This window comes from Numida meleagris, chromosome 1 (genome assembly GCF_002078875.1).
Source record: "Numida meleagris isolate 19003 breed g44 Domestic line chromosome 1, NumMel1.0, whole genome shotgun sequence".
NCBI lineage: Eukaryota > Metazoa > Chordata > Aves > Galliformes > Numididae > Numida > Numida meleagris.
The window spans coordinates 84,691,633-84,718,608 of NC_034409.1; the positions used below are offsets into that span (position 1 = coordinate 84,691,633).

Genomic DNA, 26,976 nt, shown 5'->3' on the forward strand with positions numbered 1-26,976 from the left:
CTGTGTACCAACTGGGTCACCAGTGATCCATACTACTGAACACCTCCCTGACGAGTGCTGTCTTTTTACATCGTTGTGCTGGTCTGTAAGTGATTATGGCCCATTCATCATAGGGCATTAATTATGGAGATTAACAGTAAAAGGAAGCACATGAACAGGATGTTTCTTTTTTTTTTTTCTTCTTTGAATCCTTGTGCATTTGGTACATCCATTAATTATGAAGTAAAAAGGATATGGAGAGTTCTGAAAAAGGAATTATGATTTTCATCTTCGAGTCTCCTATACTAAACAAATTCATTTAAAAGGAGTATATGGGGATAAGATTTCACCCTGTTGACACATGATTTCCTCAGCTAGACAAAAAATGGCAGTATATGTGCCACATTATTTTTTGTGCTTTTTCCCCCAGTTGGAGCATAGAACACAAATCATTTAGTTGCAGAAACAACGAAGCACCGGCCACCAGGAAGGAGCTGTCAGTAAGATGCAGTTGTGGATTAAAAATTTGTATGAAGTCAGAACAGACGCAAGCCTTTATCAGCGCTCCTGTCATCCACCATTAGGCTGTTACTGCTACAGCCAGAAGGCACAGAATCCTAAATACTACTCTTTATTCTAATAAAACTTGGAAGTGCTGCAGTGAATTAAATATCATAATATTTAACAGACATAAGTGACCTACAATGACCAACATAAGCAGAGAAAACAGAAATAGCTAGAATGAGAATAGAACCCAAACTAGAAATAAAACAGATGTACAAAGACTCTATTCTAATGAAAATATCAGTAGTCTAAGTTATGATACACTCTGCCATGCTATTATTATGATGACTAGCAACTGAACATATACTTGTCAGATTTTAATGTTTCATACCTGAAAGTTAGGACAATATTTCATTACAAAAATACTGGCTTTCTCTAGTATTTTAAAAACAAATACTTGGAAATATAAAACAGATCAATAACAAGCTAAGCTACTGAATAGTTATCTCCTTTCTTACTAGTGTATTGGGGAGTAGATGCTGATAATAGCAGCTGTTTTTGTTGTTTTAATGATAAATGTAATAGTTGGAACACTAGCTCAAGAGTTGTGATAGAAACCTTTACTTTTGAGTTTCAACAATAGACTATACTTGAACTACATCAATCATTTTCAGACTATTTGCTCCTCTGTATCTTCATTAAACATACATTTTAACTGTTTTTAATCCTCTGTACTGATGGAAGTCTTAGATACCAGATTTGCTAAAGCTTACAACTTTGAGTTTACAGAAGTTGTTCATTGTTCTTTTGACAATACCAAGCTTTCTCCAATAAGTAAGAACAGTGAGCATAGAGATTGATATTAAAATCAAGTAATATAGGAAGTATGACCATTTAATTTTGAAAAGCTATTAATTTTGAAAAGCTATTAAATGACTAGTCATCTTCAGCCCTATAAGCAGTTTAAAATGTCGATACACAAAAATCTGAAGGTGTTTCTCTTCATGTCTACATACTTTCCCACAGACAGCAGTGTCTTGGGCATACACCTGTAAGCTTTCAGAAATTAATGATCACTTTTAAAAAAAATTAAACATTCGTCTTACAAATGTTCCTAGGCAAGGGACGTTTTATTACCGACCCTGCATTTCATACTTCCCATGACAGACATTCATGACTCAGAATCAACTCAGAGCAGTTTGCAGAATATTGTCTTGGCTAAAGACTATTGTCAACTGGAACAGTTTGAAAACAAATGCTAATAAGTTTGTCTGTATTGAATTAATGCCCTTTAACTTGTAACAACAGAGGCACATCTTTTCCTCATGCATTTTTAAGCAATATAGTATTGCCCAAGATATCACAGTTCAAGATTGGTTCATTTGTTAGGTATCAATTTCCTCTTAAAAAGGAAAGAATGTCTCTGATATAGGGTTAATCAAGGTTTAGGATTTTGTTCCTTTTTGGATAAAAAGAGGATAGCAAACCCTTTAAGATATCATTGAGGCCTGGCACACACAAGAAATTAAGGTTACTAATATGTTTCTCGATTCTCAGTGTAGGTAATAACAGAATTTTTACAGAATAATCCTCCAATCCTCCCATCCTGCAAGTTAGGGAATGATCACAGGCTTTGCAGTTGGTATGTAGGCTTGAGTTCTTTGAACAAGTACAAGTTAGTCAACAAGTAACAGAAAAAGACTAAAAGGCTGGACCCCCAGATATAACTGATGTGGCTCTTTAAAATACATTTATTCAATTCAGATGAAACCAAGCTTTTATTTCTGCTACCAGAACAGTGCCTAATGTAATCCTGCAATAAGCCAAGTACTTTTTGAGAGCATCTAGATCTTCTCTACTCTCAGTCATTTCCACGTATACACATACTGCATAATATTTTAGGCCTCAAGAGGTAGAGAACAATTAATGAAGAGGTGATAAGACTTCCAATAGCTTATTATCTGGTATTCTTCCCTATCAGGAGGCACATTTATATTATGCAATATAGATGCAAGACTGGAGCTAGCATATAAAATGAGATATGGCTGTGAACTTTATTCTTTACACACACCTGTATTATTAATACTAGGTTGAAATTACATTTACACTGTCTGACCATAGCAGAATAAGAAATGAAAGCTTTTTTTTCTTATAAAAAAAAAGAGATCCCCTTATAGAGAGAGGATCTTAGTTCAATTAAATGTCACCATTGATCACAATCATCTGTTACATGCAAGAAACATGTATCTGCTACAATTAAGGTTCCTCTTTAGTGTATTATGTTAGATTACATTGGGAAAATATATAATTAAGTCTACCTTCGTAACAGACATATGAGAAAACACAGTGAACTCAAACTTTATGACCAAATATGTGACAAATTATTTGTTCACCAGTTTTCTTCAATCTATCGAGATAGTTGCTAATACATCCTCCTATATATTTCACTTCACATAAAGTAAAGAACTGGGTAATAAGGACATTACAGTTAAGACCTTACATTAAAAATATGATATTTCTGACATGGGAAATCTGAGGAAACTATGGTGAAAGCATTATGTTTTATCATATGCTACAGACAAACACAAAAATAGCTTTCACGGAATCACCAAGGTTGTAAAAGACCTCCAATTATCCTGTGATAATCCGAGATCATATAGTCCAACTGTCCATCTACTACCAATATTTCCCCACTAAACCATGTTCCACGGTACCACATCTAAACGTTTCTTGAACAGCTGCAGGGATGGTGACTCAACCACCTCCCTGAGCAGCGTGTTTGACTACCTGGCCACTTTTTCAGAGAAGAAATTTTTCCTCATATCTAACCTAAACCTCCCCCAGCGTAACTTGAGGCCATTCCCTCTAGTCCTATCACTATTTCAATAAAGCATCCTTTAGCTCTACCCTTGTTGCACTCAAAACCAAAAAAATACACATACATTGCAAACATGTTGATAATGACAGTAACCTAGTTGCTTCATTGGGAAGTTTTATTTCTTATATATGGTCACTTTTTTTTTATCGTCACATATTAAGTTCATGCTTTTTTTTCCAGATACAACTTATTAATGTTCCTTTTTTTTGATGACACTTCAGGTGTTACTTCACCCATTTTTATTTAACAGTTGCATTTATTGCCTGTCTATCAAATCAAGCAAACTGTACCCCTGAGCTGGCTAAAAGAGAACATGCCATTATATTGTTTAGAATTTTTCAATCTAAGAGAATAAAAGAAACATACCAACACATTCATCTTATCAGTATCACGAATGTTTTGTGCAAAGACAGTAAGCCTACTTTTAGAATTAAAAAGCCTCATTCCTTCAGTATTGATTAAAAATTTTAAAGACACTTACTATACTACATACATAGCAATATTACAGAATCTGTGAGGATAATTTAAAAGAATGGGCAGCCACTGACCAAAAATGGCCCATGTACACGCAACTTACTAAACAATTATGCCAACTCCCTTCTGCAATTTTGAAGATAAATAAATTCACTCAATTAATACTGAAGCAAAAAACAACAGAATATGAAGAAGACAAACTTACTTATGACAAACAATTACAAAGTACTCTCTACTCTTTTTTGCATGTCACATTTCAACAAATGCAATGGGTATTTTTCATCCATCATCATCTCCATCGGTAGCTCATTCTCTCTCTGAATTCAGTTCTAGTTCACTTGTGATAATCAAAACGTTTAATTTCCCTCCTTTTCAGATTAGGGTAGTTTCCCATTCTGTACATCTTAACAAAAAGTTACTGTAGGTTTCAATTTATATAAAGCATGCATTTTAGCCTGATTTTTGATGAAGTACTCCTTGGATAACAAGACTGACTATACTATGTATGTTTTTCTAAAATGGGTTTTCCTATACATTTGAAAGACAGCCCAGAGAACTACTAACCAAGCAACAAGTGCACCACCTGAAAGCCATTCTTCCCAACTTCCTTTTCATTTCTTTACAGATGAAATACAGATTTTATTCTTTGTTTTTAATTTTTAGTGGAAAAAAAAAGGCCACAGAACATTAGGAGGAAAAAACACATTCATTTCTGTAGCCTGAAATTACAATTAGATATAGATATATATTTAGATATATTTCAAAAGGCTTCTGAAGCACTGAAGACATTCTAAAACAAAATCACTGAATATAGACTGCTTGTGACATACAGAAGAAAAGACTAAGTTCTCTAAAAACCAACCACACATTCAAAAGTGATCATTTTAAGCCCATTCCAGGAGCCTTCTTTTCCTACAAGGTAACTTCAGAAGTAGTTACCGTGTGTACTTCAAGAAGATCCTCAGTTTGCTTGATATCATCACTGAGCTTTATCATATCTGAAAACACAGCACAACTTATCATGTGCACATCCATACCCAGTAGAGACCACATAAAAAGTATTCTGAAGGGATGTGGGAAACTGGGCTGTACAAAGAGGGGAACAGATGACCAGTAGCTTCATTTCCAAATAAGACTGAGTATTCCCAGACCTCTCTGAACATGATAACTCTACTTTCAGAAAACTGTCCATTCTTTGCAGCTAATTTTCTTATTCTGTATTATTTTCTGAAGTTGAAACAAAATAATGTAGTGAACTACACCAGTAGAGACACTGCATCAATTGTCTTGTGTAAACCTACTAGCAGAACTGTTTTATCACAAAGGAAAACATATTAACACATGAAAAGACTTGAGGATTGGTTCCCTACAACTTGGTGCTTTTTGAAAGCTTTCACCTCTACACACAGAGGGTGTAGATGCTATGCACCATAATTTGGCAGTATTATCATACAAAATTTCTCACAGGTACAAATTATTATACAAAGTAGAAAAACGAGACTGCATATATTCCCTCACAATCAGATAAATTCTGCATAGATGTCAACATCACATTACTAGCAAGAAAACATCCAGAAGAGACCATGCACTAATAGAAAATGCTATCAGATTTTATGAGATAGCAATGTAAAAGTGAAGCATATGTTATTCCCCTTTCATCAACTCAATATGAATCAAGGATCTACATCAATTTTAAGAATTTTGAAACCATTATTTTCTCATTTAGGATCTTCCGTGGTTTTAAAACCCATCTTCCCTAGGAATCTGAAAAAATAGTTGCCTCTATGTTATTTTGATAATAATATTATTATGAAATAAGATAATATCCTCCCAAGTGGTAAAAATTATCAAAAACACTTGAAAATTGAAATACAGCCTTACAACTGGAGTCACACAGCCTATTTGCTTTTATATTGAGAACAAGCTGTCATAACACTGCCCTATCATCTGCAACCTCCATGTGTTCTCACCTGCCCTCTGCAACAAGAGTTTCTTTGTCCTAAAGGCCTGTTTGTATAACGTTCTATGTTTAATTTAGACTAAAACAAAAAATAGAAAATGGCATAATTTTCACTAAATTTGCATGAAAGCTCAGTTACTCATGCGGTTCAGGTATGCCAAAGGGTTTATTAAATGTTTTGGTTTACACCTCGTTTTACATCACATTAAATAGGGAGAGAAAAAGGGGTGGGAAAAATTCTCACCATACTATATAAGGTTTCAAAAACAAAGCCTTTCCTTCTCCCAGTCCAATCACTTACACACACTTTTTTCCTGTCAGCAGGCTCTTCATTTTAATACAGTAATAGCCAAGTTCCATTGCTAATTATCATATTATAGGTTATACACTGGAAGTGTTGTCTTTTTTCCAAGGACAGTGAAAGAGTTCAAGCAGTGAGTTAAAACTTCAGAAACCATTTAAGCAAAAAGCAAGGCTGCTGCTGCTTCTCCAAAAACTGTAGTGAAGAAACCACCTAAAAAATACAGATACCTACATACAACAGAGGAAAGGACTCTACTAAGATTTTACTTCAACTTCAGCAAGATTAAAGCAAACAATACATTTAATCTCTAGTAGATGATGATACAGCTTTAGTATAGGTTTACAGATCACATCAGACAACAAGCTGATGGTACTTAGAGATAGCATTCAGATCAGATACTGAAAACCAACAAAATGAGTAAAAAAAAAATGGACAAATCAGATGATTCTCAAAGTGCTAATAGCTTTCACCAAAACATCACAATTCCCAGTCCAAATCTTGATGAAGGGTACCATCCTCACCATCCAACAACTATCAAGTTACTTACCTGAGGTTAACCAATAGTCAGTTGGTTCTTTGAAAAAAGCCACTACAATTATTTGACAAATACAATGGACATATTCAAAACAAATAATTTAACAATCACCAAAACAATCTTAACTTGTCCAAAAAAGTTGTCTAAAACTAGAACTACACTCTTCCTCATTCTTTTCTCAGTCTCCTCTATCTGGAGATGCAATCAAGTTACAAGGCTAGCCAATTTATGAACCTCGTAAATTCTTATCAAATCTGTACTTTCATAATAAGCAGTAGAAAGGCCTTTACTGAGAATGATCTGTACTTTGATACGTCAGTTCAGGGATTTAATTCAAGAACCTTAACTGAGCTCAACTGTCAATGCAAACTGAAGGAAAAAAAAATGGAGTACTTTGTAAACACACTAATTCACAGCTTCACGTGGCAAGAGAAGGCATGAACAGTGAAAAAGGGTCTGAACTATACATGACCTAGAGGAATAAAGATCTCCCAAGAAAGCAGAAGATAAGAATTCTGCACTAACAAAATACTGATGACAATCTAGAAGCAGGTAGTCTCTTTCAAGATACCAAACAGCGAAATGAGCAAGTAAATTTAGACTTTGTCAGGAAGAGTAATGCTGTGATCATCTTGAGGGGCTTCCTTGACTATCCTCCTACATGCACACCTCTTCCTACTTCACCCTCAAACCAACCTCAGTGCTTCTAATCTTTTCAGCTTTATCTGTGCTGCCCTCAACTTAACAACTACTCATATGATTGTCCAATTCCACCTCTGTAATGCCATTTAAAACCAAGTAGCCAACTAACTCTCATTGAACCAAGTAGCATTTAGAAGACTCATAAAATACATACACACATTGGCTTTAAATTTTTACTCTTGTCCCAGAAACTTTAAAGTAGAGAATTAACAAGTTCCATCTCAAGATGCATCCTTCCAAGCACATAATCCATAGGTAACTATAAGGGAGCTCACATTTGTCTCCCTTACTGAGAAAATGTTTTGTTGCTTCAAAGACTCACATTCAACATCTCGAGTGAATCCAAATGTAATCTCTCAGTTGCCACTTTATTCCTCCTCTATTCTTATCATTGTAACTTATGTGCCTGCTTTCAACACCTGGCTAACACTTGTCTTTAAGAACTGCTAATTTACATTTTTTAATTATTTTGCATTTTTAATTAATATTAATTTAATTATTTTTGCATTTATAATGCATTTCAGAAGTGTGTCCAGAAGACAAATGGAAGTTTAGTCTTCACAGAAATAATTCCTTCCCGAAAAAACAAAGGAGGAAATAGCAAAAGACTCTCAAAAGAAACGTAGAAGTCTTAAGTAGATGAACATGATTCAATTATCTTAATTCAGTGTTAATAATTTTTTAAAAATAAAATCAATAGCAAAAAATATTTAAACAACTTCATACTTAGAAAAGCTTCTACATAGACTGTAACTGGTAAAGTTTACAGAATTTATTTAATATTAACTCTTATCTCATCAAGCAAGAAGATGCAATTTCAAGCCAGACATCAAACCCAGAAGACGGGTGCAATTCATATACGTGGAAGATAACTTGTAAGCCATACACCTTCTGTTTTCTAGGATTCGTCTTGAAGAACACAGAATAATGACACCAGCCACTCAAATGCCTGTAATATATGCTTGGCATAGAATGTAGCAGTTGGCAGAGAGGTAGCAGTGCTACAACCTAAGTTTTTGTTTTTAGTCATTTATAGGTATTCTGGCTAGCACGCTACCCTGTTTCATCCACAGCATCTTAGGTAAGTAAAATTAAAAGTTAAAAGATTATTCAATAACACTGGTAGGCTAACAAGTATATCATTCAAATATATAGAGAGAACATTTTCAAATGTAGCCAGTTGCTTTTTCTCCCCCTCCCTCCCGACAATGACCTTTTTATCCAGCTACCACAGAGACACAAACAGAAAACATAACAGGAAAGTGAGACTGACAACAGAAAAACTGGCCAGGTGTCATCATATCAAAGGCTCTTTTTTTTTTTTTAAATATGGACTACACTTCAATCTGACTGCCTTTTTAAAAACATCTTGAAAAATATTTATTTAAATGATCACTTGTATGTTTTCTTTATAAAGTTAACAATTGAACTACTTAGGTTAATGCAAACATTTGGAAATGAAGAGGCTAAGTAGACAGCTTCTTTTACTAACTTACCAAGAGTTGAAATGATTAAGTATGTCAAAGCACAAAAGAGGAAGCAGATACCTAGTCAAGGGCTTGAGCAAATGAGTATACCTTCATTCAAGTTAAAACTAGGACATGCATACAGATAAAACATTGCCAGGAGATGAAGAACTGACACTTAAGTCACAAAGATGTACACTTTAACTTACAAGGGCATGATGCATAGACTGCTGGAACAATGCTTCTGTTATTTTTTGTTTAAACATTCCAGCCTTAGTTTCTACAGTACATCAGAATCCACCTTACAGGAGAAACACAGCTAGCTGTTTTAGCACAAAAGACATTTCTATTACATTTCCTTCCTCAAGTTTTAAACTCTATCAGTCTGGCGACATAATTATCACCTTCCAAAATACAAATTTGAAGAACCTGAAAAAGTTACTGTGAATCACTGCACGTCATTACTATGTTTTGTTTTAAAATCCTTCCTCTTCAATCACCTCACAAAAATGAACCCAGTAAATGATGGTAAATACACTAACTGCACCTTCTTCAAGAATTGCCTGCTTTACCTAAGACATCATTGAATTGCCACTGTCACCCTTATGCAGAAACAGAAGGGGGAAATTGGAATCAAGAAAGCAATTCAGCAATTCTAGCAACTAGAAAGAGTTCCTGTAGCATTGTTTTAGATGACTGCTCAGTGCTTATGGCAGACTGTTTACAAAAAAGTTACACTGAAACTGGCTTTAATTTATTGCTAACGAAGTAAAACCACAAGTAAACCTGTGTTTCGTGCACCATAGGGAAGTTAAAATAAAACCTGTTTACATAATGCAGTCATTTATGTCAAATTTCCCTTACCATAAAAAGTTCTTATTTCCTTTGCAACACAATGACTTTTGTACGTACAACAAATACAGGTTATTCAAGGAAGACACCATAGGCTCAGCACTAAGCAATTATTTCAGGAATTCCAGTAAGGATGCACTGAAGTGAATGCTTTTATTGTACTTACGAATTCAAACAGAAAACATACATCAAGATCTATATTTATCACTCAAACTATCTGAACTGCATTTTTGTTCCTGTTAGGTAAATTGCATTAAGTATCTTCACAATTAAAGGGTCTTTAAGTACTTCCCCATAATAAAAATCCTGACATGGCAAGCAAGCTTCAGGTAAGTTATCAAGCACAGTAGGACTACCACAGTATACTGAATAGCTATAATCATTACTAAAGATCTGGAAGGAACATACATATCAGTCAAACATGAAAGCAGTGACATTTTCAACAGTATGGACATTTCACTACTTCTACCACCATTTTCACCAGCAGTAAAACTAGACCACAAACCTATCTGTATGCTCAGGTGCAGATAGAACAGCAGGGATACAATTTGTCCATTCACCATCTATAGGTCTAAATATATACCACAATGACAGATGCCAATTGCCAAACCACTGCTGTATCCCTCCTCAAAACAAAACTGCAGATTTTGCACAGAAATCCTTGAAATATCATTTTGAAAATTTTATGTACTAATATCAAATATTAATAACCTTCTTACCCACCACTGAAACAGTACACAAAGTAAACACTCATCCTGGTTATTAAAATTGAAACACTGCAAATCAGGAATCCATTAGGTTTCTGAACAGACTTCTCAGCACCAACTAACATTAGCATCACCTTATGCTAATATTGTACAGTATCTCAAAAACATGAATAATATTTTGTTCCAATTCACCACTCGTGAAAGCTCTATGTCAACATCCATTATGGCTCCCACAGTATTAAGAAGTGAGTTAGGGAGGTCAAGCTCAGACCAGATACCAGTCACTCGCTCTCTGCCAGAGAGATAACTACATACTGTAAGGCCCCGTGAACAAGTAATTACAATGAAATTAATGTTTTATGAAGGAAATGTTCTTGGTTTTAAAGGTCGCAAAGTGACAGATAAGAGCACGCGGCAGAACAAATGCAGCAAATTCTTGTTTGACACACAGGGTCAACGAATCCAAACAATAAATACTTCTGCTCTTTAAATAATTAAAAATGTCAAGATGCACTACTTGCAGACAAACAGTGTTAAGAATGCAGACAGGTCTGAAAATCTACTTTATATTTAAATGTTTCGCTTACCTGTCCTGTGACTGCTCCTCATACATTCTTTCCTTCCCTTCTTTGAAGAGTCTTATAGCCCGTTTTGATTTTTTCATGAGACTATCAATGTAGATTTTAAAATACTCATTCTCACTGAGTTGTGCAAGTTTTTGGTTGTCATCATATTTGCTCAGAATAAGTCGTAAATGTTGATAAGTGTCCGGTAAAATGTCAAGTATGTAAGGCGGGCTGTTTTTGAGTTGAAGCTTTGGGTTTTGGCACAGTCTTACCTACAAGCAAAAATAAGTGTATTTTAAAAGACAATAGATGTGTTGGGGGCAGAAAAAAGACCCGACATCTTAAAATTGTGCAAGCACGTTCATCCAACTTTCAGATATGAAGAATTAAGACCTACCTCATTTACAGACCATGAAATCTCAACATGCCCCTGATGTCAAAGGATATCAAGTTTAACATAATGCTGTCACATCTATGACAACAAACATGCTTACATACATAGTTTGCTTGTACAGCCTTTAAAGGAAGAACAACTTTGCCTGCCCACTATATGCCAGGGAGTATACTAGCAAAACACAGTACTGCAAGTCATGCCAAGAGTGGTTTCACAGTAACAGAAAAATAACATGCTCATGGACTTGGAGTCATTACCTTCCTAAATGGCACAAAAAATACTTGAAAAATGTGTTTTTAAAAAAATAAGCTTCAGATGAATTGAACACCTTTATTTGAATTTAGTCTTCACTAAAGATGTTTCTGGAAGAGGGTGGTACTGTTTTTGTTTCCAGAACACATCCATATTTAAAGTAATTATCTCTTTGCTATCTATATTATCTGGTAGTTTGTTCTGTGGAAAGTGAAAGAATCAAAACTAACACATTTTGAACATTATTGTGCTGACACAGTTGAGTTACCCAAGCTCAACTAAAACATTGCAGAGGAATACATTCTACATGTGTGTATACATGTTTATATACCTGTAAGAAAATTAAGCCCATGGCATATAAAAATTTCATAGGCAACATTTGGGGATTGTCACAGTGTATATTAGTGAGTTTGACAATTCTTTTGAGATAACTAACAAGGTTGTAAAAGCTTCTTAATACTGCTGAAAGAAGACTCCTATTCCTAGTAATGTATCAACCTTAAGAAAAGTGCATGGCTTTGAGCATTCCAGGGAGGGTGGAGGCAGGGAGGAATATTTGTTTTGTATACATCCCATTGTAAACTCAAATCTATATTGCTAGCTCCTCTCCCAATTTCTTGACCTACATCATGAAGAACGAACAGACTCATGCATTACAAACAGCCAAGTTAAAACATAATTACTTCTTCCTCAGAACGAAACATAGACCAAAACACATCACACAACGAGATTTAGGGAACCATGGCCATGATTAGAAAAGTGGAGAGAGCAAAATGGACAGAAGTCAAGCACTAACAAGTTTTTTTTAAAAAAATCTAGCACTATTAAAACAGTGCAAACGCATTAGTACTACAGAAACATAAATATCATTCAAAGAAAGTATTTAAAACTGATATTTGCAACAGTTCCCCTCATATTACTGATCCACTGTTATGTCAGCAATTTGTATTACTCTTCCACATACTAGACCAAGTAATGGATCAGAAATCCATTTGATGTACTGTAAAAGAGACAGTCCTTCCCACAGAGAAATTTACAGTCTCTGTGGGAAAAAAACAAAAAGACAGCAGATGGATGCAGGCAAACAAGAGGACATGAACACAGCACAGTTCAACACGCTAGTGAGTGGCTCAGTGTGCTAAGCACTTCCAGGTAGAAACAATAAAGAAGGTCTTCAAGGCAAGCTCTAGAATAATTTAAGTGGATCATAAAGGAATTCCTCATAAGATGGGGAGAAAACTGGAAGAAAATAAAAAAGCAGCAAAGCATAAAAATGTTTGGGAATCTCATGAGAGAGTGATGAATTCTGGAGCTGCAAACCACAGCTGCAAGAGACTTGGAAAGGAAGTTGTTTATATTTAACGTGATAAGGGAAATGTTATCAGAATAAAATATAACAGTCAAAACCATGAGTTAGCAGATGCCCACATGTTCTCAAAGAACATAGGTTGGATATGATGGTATTCTTTAAAGGTCAGAAAAGCAAACCTGAACTTACTGATGGACAAGATAGCAACTCCTGGATAAGTTTTAAGAGAACAGACAGATACAGAAGAACACACTTGTTCTGAAGGATAGAGAAACAACTTCAAAAATAACGGTTCAAGTAAGTGAGTTGCCTGATCAAGAAAGGAACTAACATGAGAGACATGAAAAGGAGATTACATATTTTATTTTTGTTATGCTGAAATTAAGCTGACAGAATTCTCTAAGGAGATTTCAGAAATACGAGCAAAGAATTTCACACATGCAGACAGATTTGTAAGTCATATATGTAGAACACATGAATTTATTTTGGTAGAAGAGTTAGGAAAGAACTGTAATTACAAAGATAGGAGTAAAATTTTCTCAGAGAAACCCTAATGAAAATTGCAGACCTTTTCCATGTAAACTTTTGTTTTCCACAATTTCTGATTTAGAGAAAACTTGAATCAATAAGGACAGACATTCTCTCAAAGCAAACTACTGATGCCACCAATCAATATCATTGATTAGAAGTTATAACCTTCTGGAGCAAGGAGCACAATAATAAAAAATAACAGCTTAAAGAAGGAAAATATTTACTCAGGAAAAAATCAGCAATGAGAAGAGACTACAAGCAGAGAAGGCTGCAATCATTTTAATTGCTTATTTATCCTCACTTTTCTTAAATCTCATGATCAAAGAATTAACTCTCTTTCTGAAGTCTGTATTTTCAATCAGATGTGTCAACAAGCAGAATGTGGATGGCTTTGTATATACTAAACTACAATTAAAAATAATTGCTTATCCTGGATAAAAAAAATTGCTTATGCTGGATGTTGCATTTTAAACAGTCAGTCCATTCAAACATAAAAAGAACATGCAGTTAAAGAATTATTTTCTCTTTCAGATGTTCTAGAAAGTATTCTTCAGTCTGGTGACATTAGTCACACACACATCAGAACAAGATTCTGTGGTCATAGTTTACCAAACTTCATCTTCTCTTCAACTTACAGAAATAAATGCAGAACATCAGTAGAACTCAACTCCAGAACAAGTCTTTAAGAAAATCATACAAAATTCTTTGTATTGGTCAGCTCAATTAGTTTTATGCACTCTCAGTGGAAGAAAAAAAAAAGCTAATTTTTAGTTACAGTTAGGGGTCTGCTGAAGTAGTACAAGGCTTTCTTTGCTCTTATAGAGTGCACAGGGTTTCTGCTCAAAGGAAGTCAGTTTGTAAAGAAATGGCTGGTAAACCATATGGTTTCCAGAGTCAGGATGTCCTGACACGTACTACAGCAGTTCACAATTAAAACAAGCAATAAGAAATGACAACTGCTGACGCAAAAGATTTACCAGTCCACAGAAGTGGTGTACATACCTTTCTTCAAAAGAAAACAGAACCCAAAGCAAAGAAACAAAATAAAAATCTCCATACTACACTCTACAGAACAGTCCTCACCAACACTTCAGCAGCGGATGTGAATCATATCACTGCACAATTTGTGCATTGTTGTGACTGAAAGCAAGCATGTATATATTTAGAAAACAGTTTAAAAAAAAAAGCAATCAGGTAGTGAGTTACTAAGAAATGTTTCTCTCATTGAGGTAAACTGAGAAAGGCTAAGCTCCTTCCACTATCTCTGTGTAAATTCAAGTATCTACTCCAGACCTATAGGAACAATAGAGTGCAATTCTACCCGTGAATAACTAGGAGATCAGCTAAACACTGTTTTCAGCTGCTTTGAATGGACTAAACAATCAGAGCATCAGTACTCTTACACTTCCAAAACTAGACCTAAAAACCGCTACTGATCTAGTATCATCTGCCACACTATACAAAAAAGTCAAAGTATTAAAAAGCATTTCTAAATAACACAAGTGAAGCTCTGAAGATACTACAACAATTCTTCAGAAAAAAACACAACACACAATGCTACCAATTATGAAGCCATAACAAGAGAGGAGTGAATCCAGAAAATAAATGAAGTGCAAGGATGATGCTTCTTCAACATATAATTCATTCCCACCAGAAATTACATTAAATGCAATGTATTTTATTTTCTACTGTGGGGTGTGTTTGACACCTCAGAGGGATGTGATGACATTCAGAGGGACCTGGACAGGTTTGAGCAGTGGGTTCAAGAGAACCTCATGAGGTTCAACACATCCAAGTGCAAGGTCTTGCACCTGAGTCGAGGCAATATCTATTAAACTAGGGGGCAAGCTGGAAGATGAAAGGATCAAGCACAGCCCTATCGAAAAGGACCTGGGAGTACTGGTGGATGGCAAACAGGACATGAGCCAGCACTGTACCCTCGCAGCCCAGAAAGCCAACTGTATCCTGCACTGCATCAAAAGCAGCATGGCCAGCAAGTCGAAGGAGGTGATCCTGCCCCTCTGCTCTGCACCAGTGAGGCCTCACCAGGAGTGCTGCATCCAGATGTGGAGTCCTCAGTACAGGAGAGAGTGGACCTGCTGGAGCATGTCCAGAGGAGGGACACAAAAAATGATCCAAGGGATGGAACACCTCCCCACAAGGACAGGCCAAGAGAGCTGGGGCTGTTTAGCCTGGAGAAGAGAAGGCTCCAAGGTGACCTGATAGCAGCCTTTCAGTATCTAAAGGGGAGCTACAGGAAATAAATGGACTCTTTAGCAGGGTCTGTTCTGATAGAACAACGGGAAATGATTTCAAGCTTAAAGAGGATAGATTTAAGTTAGATATAAGGAAAAAGTCTTCTACAGTGAAGGGACACTGGAACACGTTGCCAGAGATGTGGTGGATGACCCTTTGCTGGAGAATTTCAAGGCAAGGTTGGACCAGGCTCCAGGCAACCTGATCTAGCTGTAGATGTCCCTGTTCATTTTAAGGGAGTTGGACTAGATGGCCTTTAAAGGGTCCTTCTATGATTCCCCTTAAAGAAGGCTTCTCATCAAAATGTATTTGGAAACAACCAATGACCAATCTTTTCAGCCCAACAAGCAGTAAGCAGTTGTTCAACAGCTATCAGTTGCAACTGCACCATACATTTCCATGCTGGAAGAATACAATGTAACAATGATGATGTTACATACCCAGAAGAACACCTGACTTTGGAGAGTCATTTTTGCTTTATTCCAATTAGGAAAGGAGAAGCTTCCATTTCTCTACTTAAATTCTTTTCTGCAAATAATCTATGCAGATGTAAAACTTCACATCAACTTCAACCAGGTAACATACTGAAAAATACTGCTGTTATGACTGTTTCCTTTTCTAGACCCCTTCATGGAACAATGACATTTAATGGATTTGCAAGATTGTACATCAATGTAACAATCACAGTAAGTGTTGCAAAGAATAACCAATCAGTACAGACTTTCAAGCTGTTGAACTGCACTCTGGCTGCTCATATTCTGTTGAAAACTTGTCTATAGACAAAGTCTGTTTAAAAGAAAAAACAATACTTACTAAGTTACAGCAGTAATACTTCCTTTACTCACTAGGTCAGTAATACAAGCTTTGGAGATGCATTCTAATTTGCTCTTGGATAATTAGTAAAATAGCAGATCCTCATTTACAATGCGTAACAACCACATGAGCCAAGATAGAGCACTCAAATACTTCTACTGTGAAGATTAACAATATCATGTGAAAGCACCATTTTCTGAGCCACCATGTTAAAGGACTGAAAAATGATGGAAAGTTCCTGTAATATTCCTATTTTAAAAAATCCTGTTCAGAACATGTCACAGTTCTACTAGTTTAAAACCCACCATAGTATAATGAGCACAATAGTACTGCCAAGTCTAAATAGCCAGAGCAGTAAATTAACTGAACTGCTCCCATGTTTATATAATTGGGATTCTCTCTCAAAGTTCTTCCCAAGATAACCATCATCTTCTAGTAGTAATGCATTTCTAGCTTCTAGGTTTTAAATTCATTAGGTAGCCAGAGCTTTTACATTCACCACAAAACCTATTTTACGGTTTAGTTCTTATAAACTATATATAATATATATAGTTCCTATAAATTATGAACTATATAAACTATATCCCAACATTGGTGGTCATGGTTTATATCTTATTATAGAAAACAAATAACTCATACGGGTGATATCACCAACCAATAGAGGAGAAAGCAGAAAGGATGTAAGGAAAGGTACAGAATGGAATGGAGGAAGGAAGAAAGGAGATGTAAACTGGGAAAAATTGAGCTCTGCTTCTAGTTTTTAAGACTGCTCTTTTTCCATCTTTTGGTCAAATAACAGCTTTGTTTTGTTTTCATCTACCCTTTCACTCACATCTTTAGAATGAAAGAAAACTGTAGCCACCTAACCATGGCAAAAGCAATGGTTATCACAGCTATTATAGACAAAGAACGAACAAGAATGATGACTGTTATTATAAGAAGCAAAAACAGACCTCAAAGCCACAATTTTACCTTGGGTGGCATCCCACTGACTTTGCATAGCCTACTGCCTTCAGTAGGTATTAATTTTATCAGTGAACAACCACAGACATCAGTCATGGGACATACTGCAAAAGGGGGATTTGAAGAAACACTCGAATGAGCAGGTTTCTATTCCTGATTTTAATCCCTGGTTTTGAATTTAGGCAGATGAGAAAATGGCCTTCCTGTGCCTACTGTCGCATAAGGCTTGAGACTTAAATTTGTTTGCCAACATATTAAATTTACTCAAACACATCCTTTAAGTACCAAACACTAAAAAATCAAGCAGAAAGCTACAGCATTCTCACACTGTGACATCATCCTGTCTGGTATACTTTAATACAATTTGGAAATAAAATTTGATTAACTGAGAGCAGCATAAAGAGAATACATTAAAGATCCAAATTGAGGACACTTATCCAGTAAAATGAAAAAGAAAGCACAGTACAATGTCCAGCCTTTCCAGTGAATTTTACAGAACAGGCCTTGCTGGTTGCTCCGATGCTCTGTCAACAAATAAAGTCACCCTATAATAGATGAGTAAAAGTAATCTGCAAGTCCAAGCACTGGGGTTAAGATTTTACGGTATTTGTGGATACGCAAACAACCCAGGGACAGCTGTACCATACAGACTTGTAAATTAAGCTGCACATTCCCCACACGGTTTCAGCAATGACAAACTAGGTTCCTGATTTCCAAGCAGAAAACTTCCCTCTGCTAAAGAAAAGTGCCTGCTTCCAATTGTTTATATTTGCACTACTCATTACAAGATGCTCACTGACTACAGCATCCTAATCACTAACAGGAAAATGTCAAAGATTTGGTGTTGATTCACACAATTCCATTCGTACGAAGGCTGTTTTTTCAGTTTATAATCATTGTCAGAAATTGTGGTAGAAATATGGTTACTATTCTTGTAGCATCAAAAAAGAAGAGCATACAAGGACTCAAATACTTTCAAATCACTACTCATCAAGGCCCATTATGTTAAATTAACTATCTCTGCTATGGCAGTATAACTGCCTGGAAACTTCAAGAGGTGTTAAACACCTGCATTTCACAAGAGCCACAGAGAAAGCAAACAGTTACACTAATTCCTGGAGTTAAAAAGTAGTAACACTTGATACAAGGACCCAAGGCTAACAGCTTCAAGAGGAAGCTGTCAAGCATCACTCATGTGCAAAACAGAGTGCCCATACCTCCTGAACCTGTGCTTTAATCAAACTATTCCTATCATTGGTAAGAAACTCACCTAGTTAATCTACAGAAAGGGGTTATCTTGAATAATTCTAAACAAAATTTCTGAGGCTGGTTCAGGGACATAGGAGAGGACCTAGAAAACTCAAGTCTATCCTCCTGTTTCCTTGAAAATAACTTTTAGTACGGTGTATTACTCGTTTCAGAGTGAAAATTGAAAGTATATCAAAATTCATTAAAATGCAGAGCACACACTGAAAAGTTAGGTGTGCCATACAAATTTGTTTACTGAGCTGACAAGAGTGACATCCCCCAGTCCCCACGCACATTCCTAAAAGCACAAACGTATCTACATTACCATCATGAGCACGTCTCACAGGACGATGAGCTTAACTAAGTTTCATGCTTCAGAGGTCTTGTTTGCAGACTAACAACGTGATCCAACACAAAACACACAGAATATGTGATTACAAGACCAAGTTAAGCAGTTTCTTGTTAGGACAGCTCAGCCTTTCAAGATTGAGTCATTTTAAAGGATCTGAAAATAACAATAGCCTGAGGCAAACACACATATTTGTTTTCCCAACACAAACCAAGACTAAATAAAAAAACACATAGCCGGAGGCCACGGGAAAGAAAAAAAAGAAAGATGAACGGTGCTTAAATAACCTAAGACTGAAGAAGTCCCCTTACTTTCCCTGGCACACACGGCAGGGCACTTGAAGCTGCAGGAAGACGCTGTCTCCCCATGTGCATCTGTTTAAACACTATGCTGAGCAAAGAACGGGGCACACATACACACTCACCACTTTGTCCATGAGCTTCCAGGTCTTCTCCACAGTCCTCCGGTCAGCAGCTGCCTGTTTAGGGGGGCCCACAGCATCCTGAATGGCGTCGATGAAGCCCAGGATCCGTCCTTTGCGTGGGTTCCGGCCGTTCTGGGAGTTAGCCATCTGGGAGCTAGGCTGGCCGCGGGGACAGAGAACAGAGACTCACTAGGTGCTCCGAAACACCTTGTCACGCAGCCAGCGAGGTAACACTTCCTTCTTCACAGGCAGGAAAGGGCAAGAACAGGGCATGTTTAGGAACAACTTCAACTTTCCTTGACAGCCTAAGCCCACCTGGGCTGAGACCATCCTGGCGGAGGCCAGCGCGGATTTATTGTCCACGGCCCCGCGATGGGCCGGGAGGAAAAGGACCCCGGCGCTGCTGCCCTGGGCCCACCCCGCACCGGCGGCCACCGGGCACACGCCGCCGCCGCGCAACAAAAGCGGGAGACGTGCCGCGGCCAAAGGGAGGGAGAGAGGGAGGAAAGGGAAGAAATCAGCGCAGAGCGAGGGAGCAGCCTGAGAGGCCGCGGACAGACAGGCGGACAGACACTTACGTACAGAACGGCACCGCACGGCGCGGCACCGAGCGCGGGCTCCTCCGCCGATCCGCGCCCCAAAGCTCAGGGCCGCGGCTGGCGGCGCGTCTCGGCTCACCCGCTCACCGCCCCGAGGGGCGGCCGGACCGCATCCCGTGCCCGTCCCTACCGCTGCGCTCGGCGATCGCACGCCGACAAACGCGCGAGCCACCTCCGCGGGGCTGAGCCCTGCGGCACTGCCGCTGCCCCGCGGGCGAGCCCAGAGCGCTGCTGCCCCGCCGCCCTGCCCGCCCCGCAGCCCTGCCCGCCGCTCTGTGCGCGCGTAAGGCGAGCCAGCGTCCGGCAGCTACGCGCGAGAGAAGAGATAGAGAGAGGCACACGCACAGGTCTGTATGTGGCACAGCTCACAGCCCCAGGCAGGCTGTGGTCTCCGCGCGCTCCGGGAAAGTGAGGCTGGCGAGGCTCCGGCTGCCCCGCTCCCTCCCCCGCCCCGCGGCGCTCTGGCGGCCGCTCCTCTCCTCGCAACATGCCCGCCCCGAGGCCACGGCTCAGCCCCACGCATGCGCGCCGGGAGGGGAGCGGGGCGGAGTGGGCTGAGACTCTGCCGAACCCCGCCCTGGACCCGCAGGCGGGAACAACAGCCCCCAGCGTAGCCAATCAGAACACAGAGATGCCTTTGTTTGACGCGGAAGCCAGCAAGTGAGCTTGAAGCTGGGCAAGGGGCGGGGAAGTGGGGGGCAGGCGATGTTGAGAGTGACAGGAAAACTGGCCAGTGGGCGAGCTGGAGGGAGGGAGGAGGAGCTTCCGGTCCCGCCCCCTCACGCGTGCCCGCCCGAGGGGGTGGTTTGAAGCCTCCGAAGCCTCAGGTGGGCGGGAAGTGGTTTGAGGAGGTTTGGTTTTGGGGGGCTTCGTTGTATGGTATGGGGCTCCGGAAAATGTGTCCTCCTCATGGAGCCATTGTGCTTCTATCTCATCGAAGCACACAAAGAGTGTTGAAAATCGGTGGTCTTTCTCATTGCCTTCTGGAGTTTTCTGCCTGTATGGCTCCCATTTGTACTAGTGAGAGTTTTGTTGTGGCTGCAAAGAGCAGGAGCTTCTCTTCCTTCTTCGCATGTGGTTTCTCTTCTCGTGAGAGAGGGAGGTTTGCTTTTAAGCAAACGGTGAGGTTTCCTGTGTTAAAGATGGACTGGAGAGCTGCAAACACTGCGGCAGTTCCTCGGGGCAAAGAGTTGATATATGTAAAAAACTCCTCTGTAAGTTTACTTTATATGAGGGTTTTCCATGGGGATGTGGTAAATAAACCCCAACTGATGAATGTCACACTTCTGTTTTAGGGGCAAGTTTTTCTCAAATGTTTATACTACCAGTGAATACTGGAGAGGAGAAAGTGAAGCACAGGCACATAGGGTGCAAGACATTTGACTTCAGAACCCTTTGAAGGTGTTCCAGGGTGTACTTACGCTATGTGAGTGTTAATCTTACAATTAATTATCATACAAAGAAGCTAAAGCACTTTAAAGCTTTGCGGTTATTTTACAAAGATAATTATTTTAAAGACTGCTTTTAAGTTTTGACTTTCTGAATGTCAGCAAGTGTGGTATTTCTGTAGTTGTTTCTAACCGTTCTTGATTTTTTTCCTAGTTTTTAGCATTTAGTAAAACAGGAGTTGAAGAAAAACAATAGAAACACTGCTGTGCAGCATTTCAGTGTTCCTTTTATTTATGACGTTATTTACAGGTATTTTTAGTGCAGATGTCTTCCCGTTGATTTGAAATTTGTCGAGTTACTACTGTGGGCATAGGTACAACTACTAAACTCTCATCGTTAATGTCTTCCTCAAAGGTCATTGTTCCTCTTTAGCTCTGGAATACAATTTGGCAGGCGCTTGCCTTAAGTGGGTTGGTAGCTTCTCATTTCACTGTAGGCTCTGAATTATTCTCTTTCCTATGCTGATTTAAACGTTGATTTAAAACTCTTTGCTGGCAGCTCTCCTTATCTTTTTTTCACTTGGAGCTCTGCTTGCGTAAGATTAGGTCGGTAGTGACCGCTCTTCCTTCTGCTGTCTCTCTTTTGGTTGTGGGTAAATCAGACGATCTAACAATTTTTCATGAGCTTTTTAAATCTTTCCTTATTTTTGTTGATTGTTCTGTTTTCATTGTTATGTCATTCTCTTCATATTCTGTGCACTGCCAAGAGCTGTGGTCTGTGAGCTGGACTTGGTTGGCGTGTGGGGCTGAGTCATGTTGTCTTGCAGTTCATCTGAGTTCCGAGCCAGCAGGAATATGCAGCTTGGTTTCCTGCATCCCTGTGTGTGTGTGTGTTGTGCTATTAAGCAAAAAGCCAGCTGTATTAGAAAAAGGAGTGGTTTTCAGACAGCCTCTTTTTTTCATTGTCTGTGCTGTACAGTAAGTACAGAAATTCTGGGAAATAGCATCCTTAGAGGGTTATATGAATTTATGTTGGAAGCTAGCTCGCTGGGACAAGAGAGTGAAACAGACACCTCCAGCTTCAGTATCAAGAATGAGATGGACTAAACTTCTGCATGCTACGCCATGAAATGGCTAGAAAGCACAGAATTGCCTTTGTGCTTTCAAGCATGCAGAGTGAAGGGACCATTTAATAGAAGACAGCTGAGAAGTAAGGCTGAGAGAGGAAGAACATGTAGCTGCTATGTGTTTGAAGTTCAAGGGATGTGGTTGTTAGCAGTGGAGAACTTAAGGACACAACTTGTCAAGTGGATCTGCAGAGTACATGAGGATAAAAGGCCCTTGAAAAGGTGGTGGTTGAAGGCACTGACCATCTGGCTTATTTTGATGCAGGCCTGTGCATTGTCCAGAGGAGCGTGTGAGAGGGTAATCTCACTGCTCAACTTTGTGCACTTCAGTAGCCTAAATTAAGAAGCTAGCTAGTCTACTGTATGCAGATCATCATTGAAAGACCACAAAAAAATAGCAAGGTGATTCAAAGCAAAGACATAAGTCAGACGCTTTGAATCTCTGGAGAGAAATGGTTTTCTGTTCAGGCTAAATAGAAGGGTCCTAGGTAAGTTTGATACCTAATTAAGGCCCTCAAATTTTGTATGTGCCACGAAAATGCCTCCACAGATCTCTCTTAATCATGAGCACTCTGACCCGATATTTATTTTACTTGTTAATATTATGAAGAAGGTGACATTTTGGATCGGGTGCTTGTAAGTATTTCAATCACTATATCAGAGCACTACAGGATGGAAATAAATCAGAAGTGACAATTTTTGGGAATTTCATGTTATGTGAGACTCATTTTTCAACCTAGTTAAGTTATTATCCAGTTGTGTCATGATGACTGGATGGCTGTTGTAAAGATCTGGTAAAGTCCTGTAATAAAAAGGATGGAGAGAAAGTGGCTGTGAGTCAGCATATGATAGACCAAGAAATAAAGACAGTAAGTGAAAGAAGCCTTGTTTGGTACTCCTAAATCCCTTTGTAAGGTAAGGATTTCAGACCTGACTATTTTGCTGAAAGGCAAATTAATACCATTTGTTGGAAAAGCAAACTGCTTGATAGAAAGGGAGGAAACAGAAGTACAAGATATTAGAAGTAAACTAATGTATTTATCCACTGTGATTTACTATAAGTTAGCTGGTTTCTTTTTGCTCTGCTGGTGACTCATTCCTCCGGGGTGATTAGGTTGAATGAAACTTCATTGCTGCTCTTGAATGAAATTAATTAGAGCCATTGACAATAGTTGGAAGCAAGAGATATTTTGGTTTTTTGTTCACCAGCCATTAAATATTATTGATTTTCTTCAGTCAGTCAATGTATGTGGTTTGGAAGCACTACTCATTTGTGTGTTTTATTTTGCCCCCATCTAAAGCAACTTTCAGAAAAATACACTGAAACACTGGAACAATGAAGAGATCAAAATGTACCTTTTACTTAAAGACACCAAAATAAGATGAAATACTTCTCTCATGTATGATATGATGTTATAGGGTAAATGTAATATAAACTATGCTGAGTTAAATGCTATGGTAGCAACACTTATAAAAGCTAAAGTCAGTTATCTCAAATCTTGAACATGAAGCAACTTCTCGCTAGTTGTGGCAGAACACCCTGGGTATCCCAGAATCCTTGAACTTTCAGTCATCTCTTGGTATGTTGGTTGGATGTGTAAAATACTATGAAAAGACAACTTTTCACAGGGATGTGGCCCTCTTCAGTGTACTGTTAGGCAGCACTATAATGGCTGAACTATGAAGGGGTCAAGCTCTTTGCAGCGGGTCCAGTGCCCCAGCAGAAAGCAGCTGGCCACTCTTTGCAGGGAAGATGACGCTCTAAGATAGAACCCAGTACTGTTTTGGCACTTTCCACCTGCCTGTTCTGTATGAAAACAGAACAAATGCATGCACAAAAAAAAGTCAGTAACAACTGATACCTTTAAGTTCTGGGGCTATATGCTTAGGTACAATTTATTTAGCCCATTCTATAAATGTACAAGGTCTTGCGTGTAGTCTGTCTGCCCCTGTCATTACCCACTTATTATGTACTCGCTTTTAATAACTCCTCAGAATACGGAGCAAATGGAAAATCCTTTCATGCTGTAGTTTTACAACGCCCTCAAGGATGCTAGGCTCTTCAGATGTCAAATGAAATAATTTATTTATGATCTGGGGGGCTGTTAAGCTGTGAGCTACCATTTTTGGATAACTTTTAAATCAGATTGCAATACACTTACCTGTTTTATCTTAGCAAACTCTGAGATATAAAGCAAAACAGATCACTGATGGCAGTCAGAACTCTTACTGATAACTGCAGTTGGTATAATAACAGATGCTTTTCCTACCTTAGTGCATAGTTACTTCAAGGAAATTGGTGATAGCAATGGCAGCAAGTCATTAGTTTATTATCCAACTAACTCATCTACTTCTAACAATCCCGTAACTATTTTTCCCCCATGTACTTATGTTCTTAATGGTCATCATGTCCTCAGACCTGCATACTCTTGGTTTTGTTTCTGGTTTCTAGAAATCCAAAAGATGATTTTCATGCATGAAATATGAATAAAATCGTTGACTTTGAATGACAAGCTAAGTTTGACTGTGCTTGTAAATCAAATGGGCCAGACACTGTTATCTGTTCCTGAGGCCAGGTAGCATGGCATGACATGGATGGTAGCCAAAATTCTTACAAAATTCCTGAACCACTACTCCTATCAACTCAAGTACCTGCAAGCAGGGAATGATCTCTGACCTGTGCTAGCACTGAACCTCTATGGAGCTGTTTGGGAAAACACCGGCTGATGTGGGCCAAAGCTACCAGGGAGTAGCCTAATAAGTTAATGTCATAAATTGCCATAGGCTTACATCATCATGACTAGTTATTGCATAGTAACATACAGATATAGTGGTAGTGTGTGTGCATATCAATTACACACGTGCGTGCATGTAGTGTATTATGATCTCTGATTATAATCTCTGTTAACATTGGTTTGATTTCAGATAATGAAGTTTATTTTCAAATAGCTTCTTGAATGTGAGACTTGAACTACTTAAGGGAGGAAATACACTTAAGTGTAGGAAATACAGTGACAAGAATTTTATTGACTAAAGTTCTCAGGCTTACGTTTTCGAATTTTTCATTCGTGCCAGGAGAAAATCAACTTGAATATGATATTGTTTCCCATGCAAAACAGAACTATTTCCTTTACTATGAGCAATTTCCTTTACTATACATTATCTGGTTGCAGACTGAGTAGGAAAACTAATTGTAGGGCCAGTCCTATGTTTGTCTATACACCTTGCTAATGAGTTCATTTGCTGTAAACTAGGCAGCCCACTTCAAATAACATCTTTGCTGTGATATATGGTAATAAAAAAAAGCATGTCAGCTTAATTTTAAAACAACCTAACCCTCAGGGAGCAATTTTACATGAGTTCTTCTGTTTCTTTTCTGTTATTAATTGCATCCATCTGCCAGAGCAGGTGCAAAAGCTTTAACTAAGTTCTGTCACTTTAGTGCTACCTCTTGAATGTACCCCATCTGTGTTATAGCGTAAAAATTATCAATTTCAATTTTTTTTTTCTTAACTCATTTCCTGCCAAGTGCCATTATCTTAGTTCTTCCTTGGTCTGATAAAACAATAGCAGCAATATTTAACTTGAACATCCTATTTAATATCCTGTTCAAATACAACTGGGAGTTCTTGTTTGACTTGAGAATTAGGAGCTTTCATTTTTTTCAATTCAAATATCTCTGCTTTCACAAGAATTTCTGAGATTTCCATATTGCGGTAAATTGTTGTAAAATATGAGCCTGGGGACTTTCCATTGCCATCCTTCTCTGGAGCCGCACATTAACAGGAAACAAGCTTGTGTTTGTTGAACACAGTTTAGCATAGAAAAGACTTCCTCTGTGCTTCTGCAAATCTAAATAACCTCAATTAGTTGGGGGGTGGGGGGATGGGGGGTTGGTCTATGTTACTAGCTGCTTTAATTGAAATACTTGAATGAGACAGTCAGTGGCACACAGACATCTCCGCAACAAGCAAAAATTTTTCAGTTTAGTAAGATAGTGTCTTAAACAGGGAAATCATGCAGTGCAAGGAAGCAGTGACTTGAACATTATGATTATGTGCCCACCTCTAACGTTCTGTCCATCTTTTGTAGAAAGAGGGCAACTCTTTTCTTGCTACAATCTCACTATGAATTTGTGGTCTATCTTATGTTTCCTGTATGCTTCAAGTTCTACGAATATTTTCTTTGTGAGTAAAGATGGGAACCGTGTGTACTTGGTGTAGTAAACACAATGGATATTTTTTTGTCTTGTTTAGCTTCATTTAAAATAAGTTATCTTTTCCAAATGGAAAGTAGGCCATATGTTTTGCAAGGCAAGTCACAATTTTAATAGAACTGAGGGATTTTGCTTTTGTATAGGTCATTTGCAAAATCAAATTGAATGCATCTGATATTT

General features: G+C 38.3%; 1 protein-coding gene across 3 annotated transcripts in view; it reads right to left on the bottom strand.

Annotated features, from left to right (window-relative positions):
- CBLB (Cbl proto-oncogene B) overlaps positions 1-20,618 on the bottom strand; it is a 125,565-nt gene extending 104,947 nt beyond the window's left edge. For 2 of the 3 annotated variants that reach the window (XM_021400552.1, XM_021400545.1), the window contains exons 1-3: positions 20,411-20,618; positions 19,467-19,625; positions 10,949-11,199 (exon numbers count right to left, since the gene is read on the bottom strand). In XM_021400552.1, coding sequence (XP_021256227.1) covers positions 10,949-11,199; positions 19,467-19,625; positions 20,411-20,554 — 554 coding nt within the window. In that variant the 5' untranslated portion in view covers positions 20,555-20,618. The remainder of the gene's footprint in view (positions 1-10,948; positions 11,200-19,466; positions 19,626-20,410) is intronic. The other variant, XM_021400561.1, reaches the window with a different exon arrangement.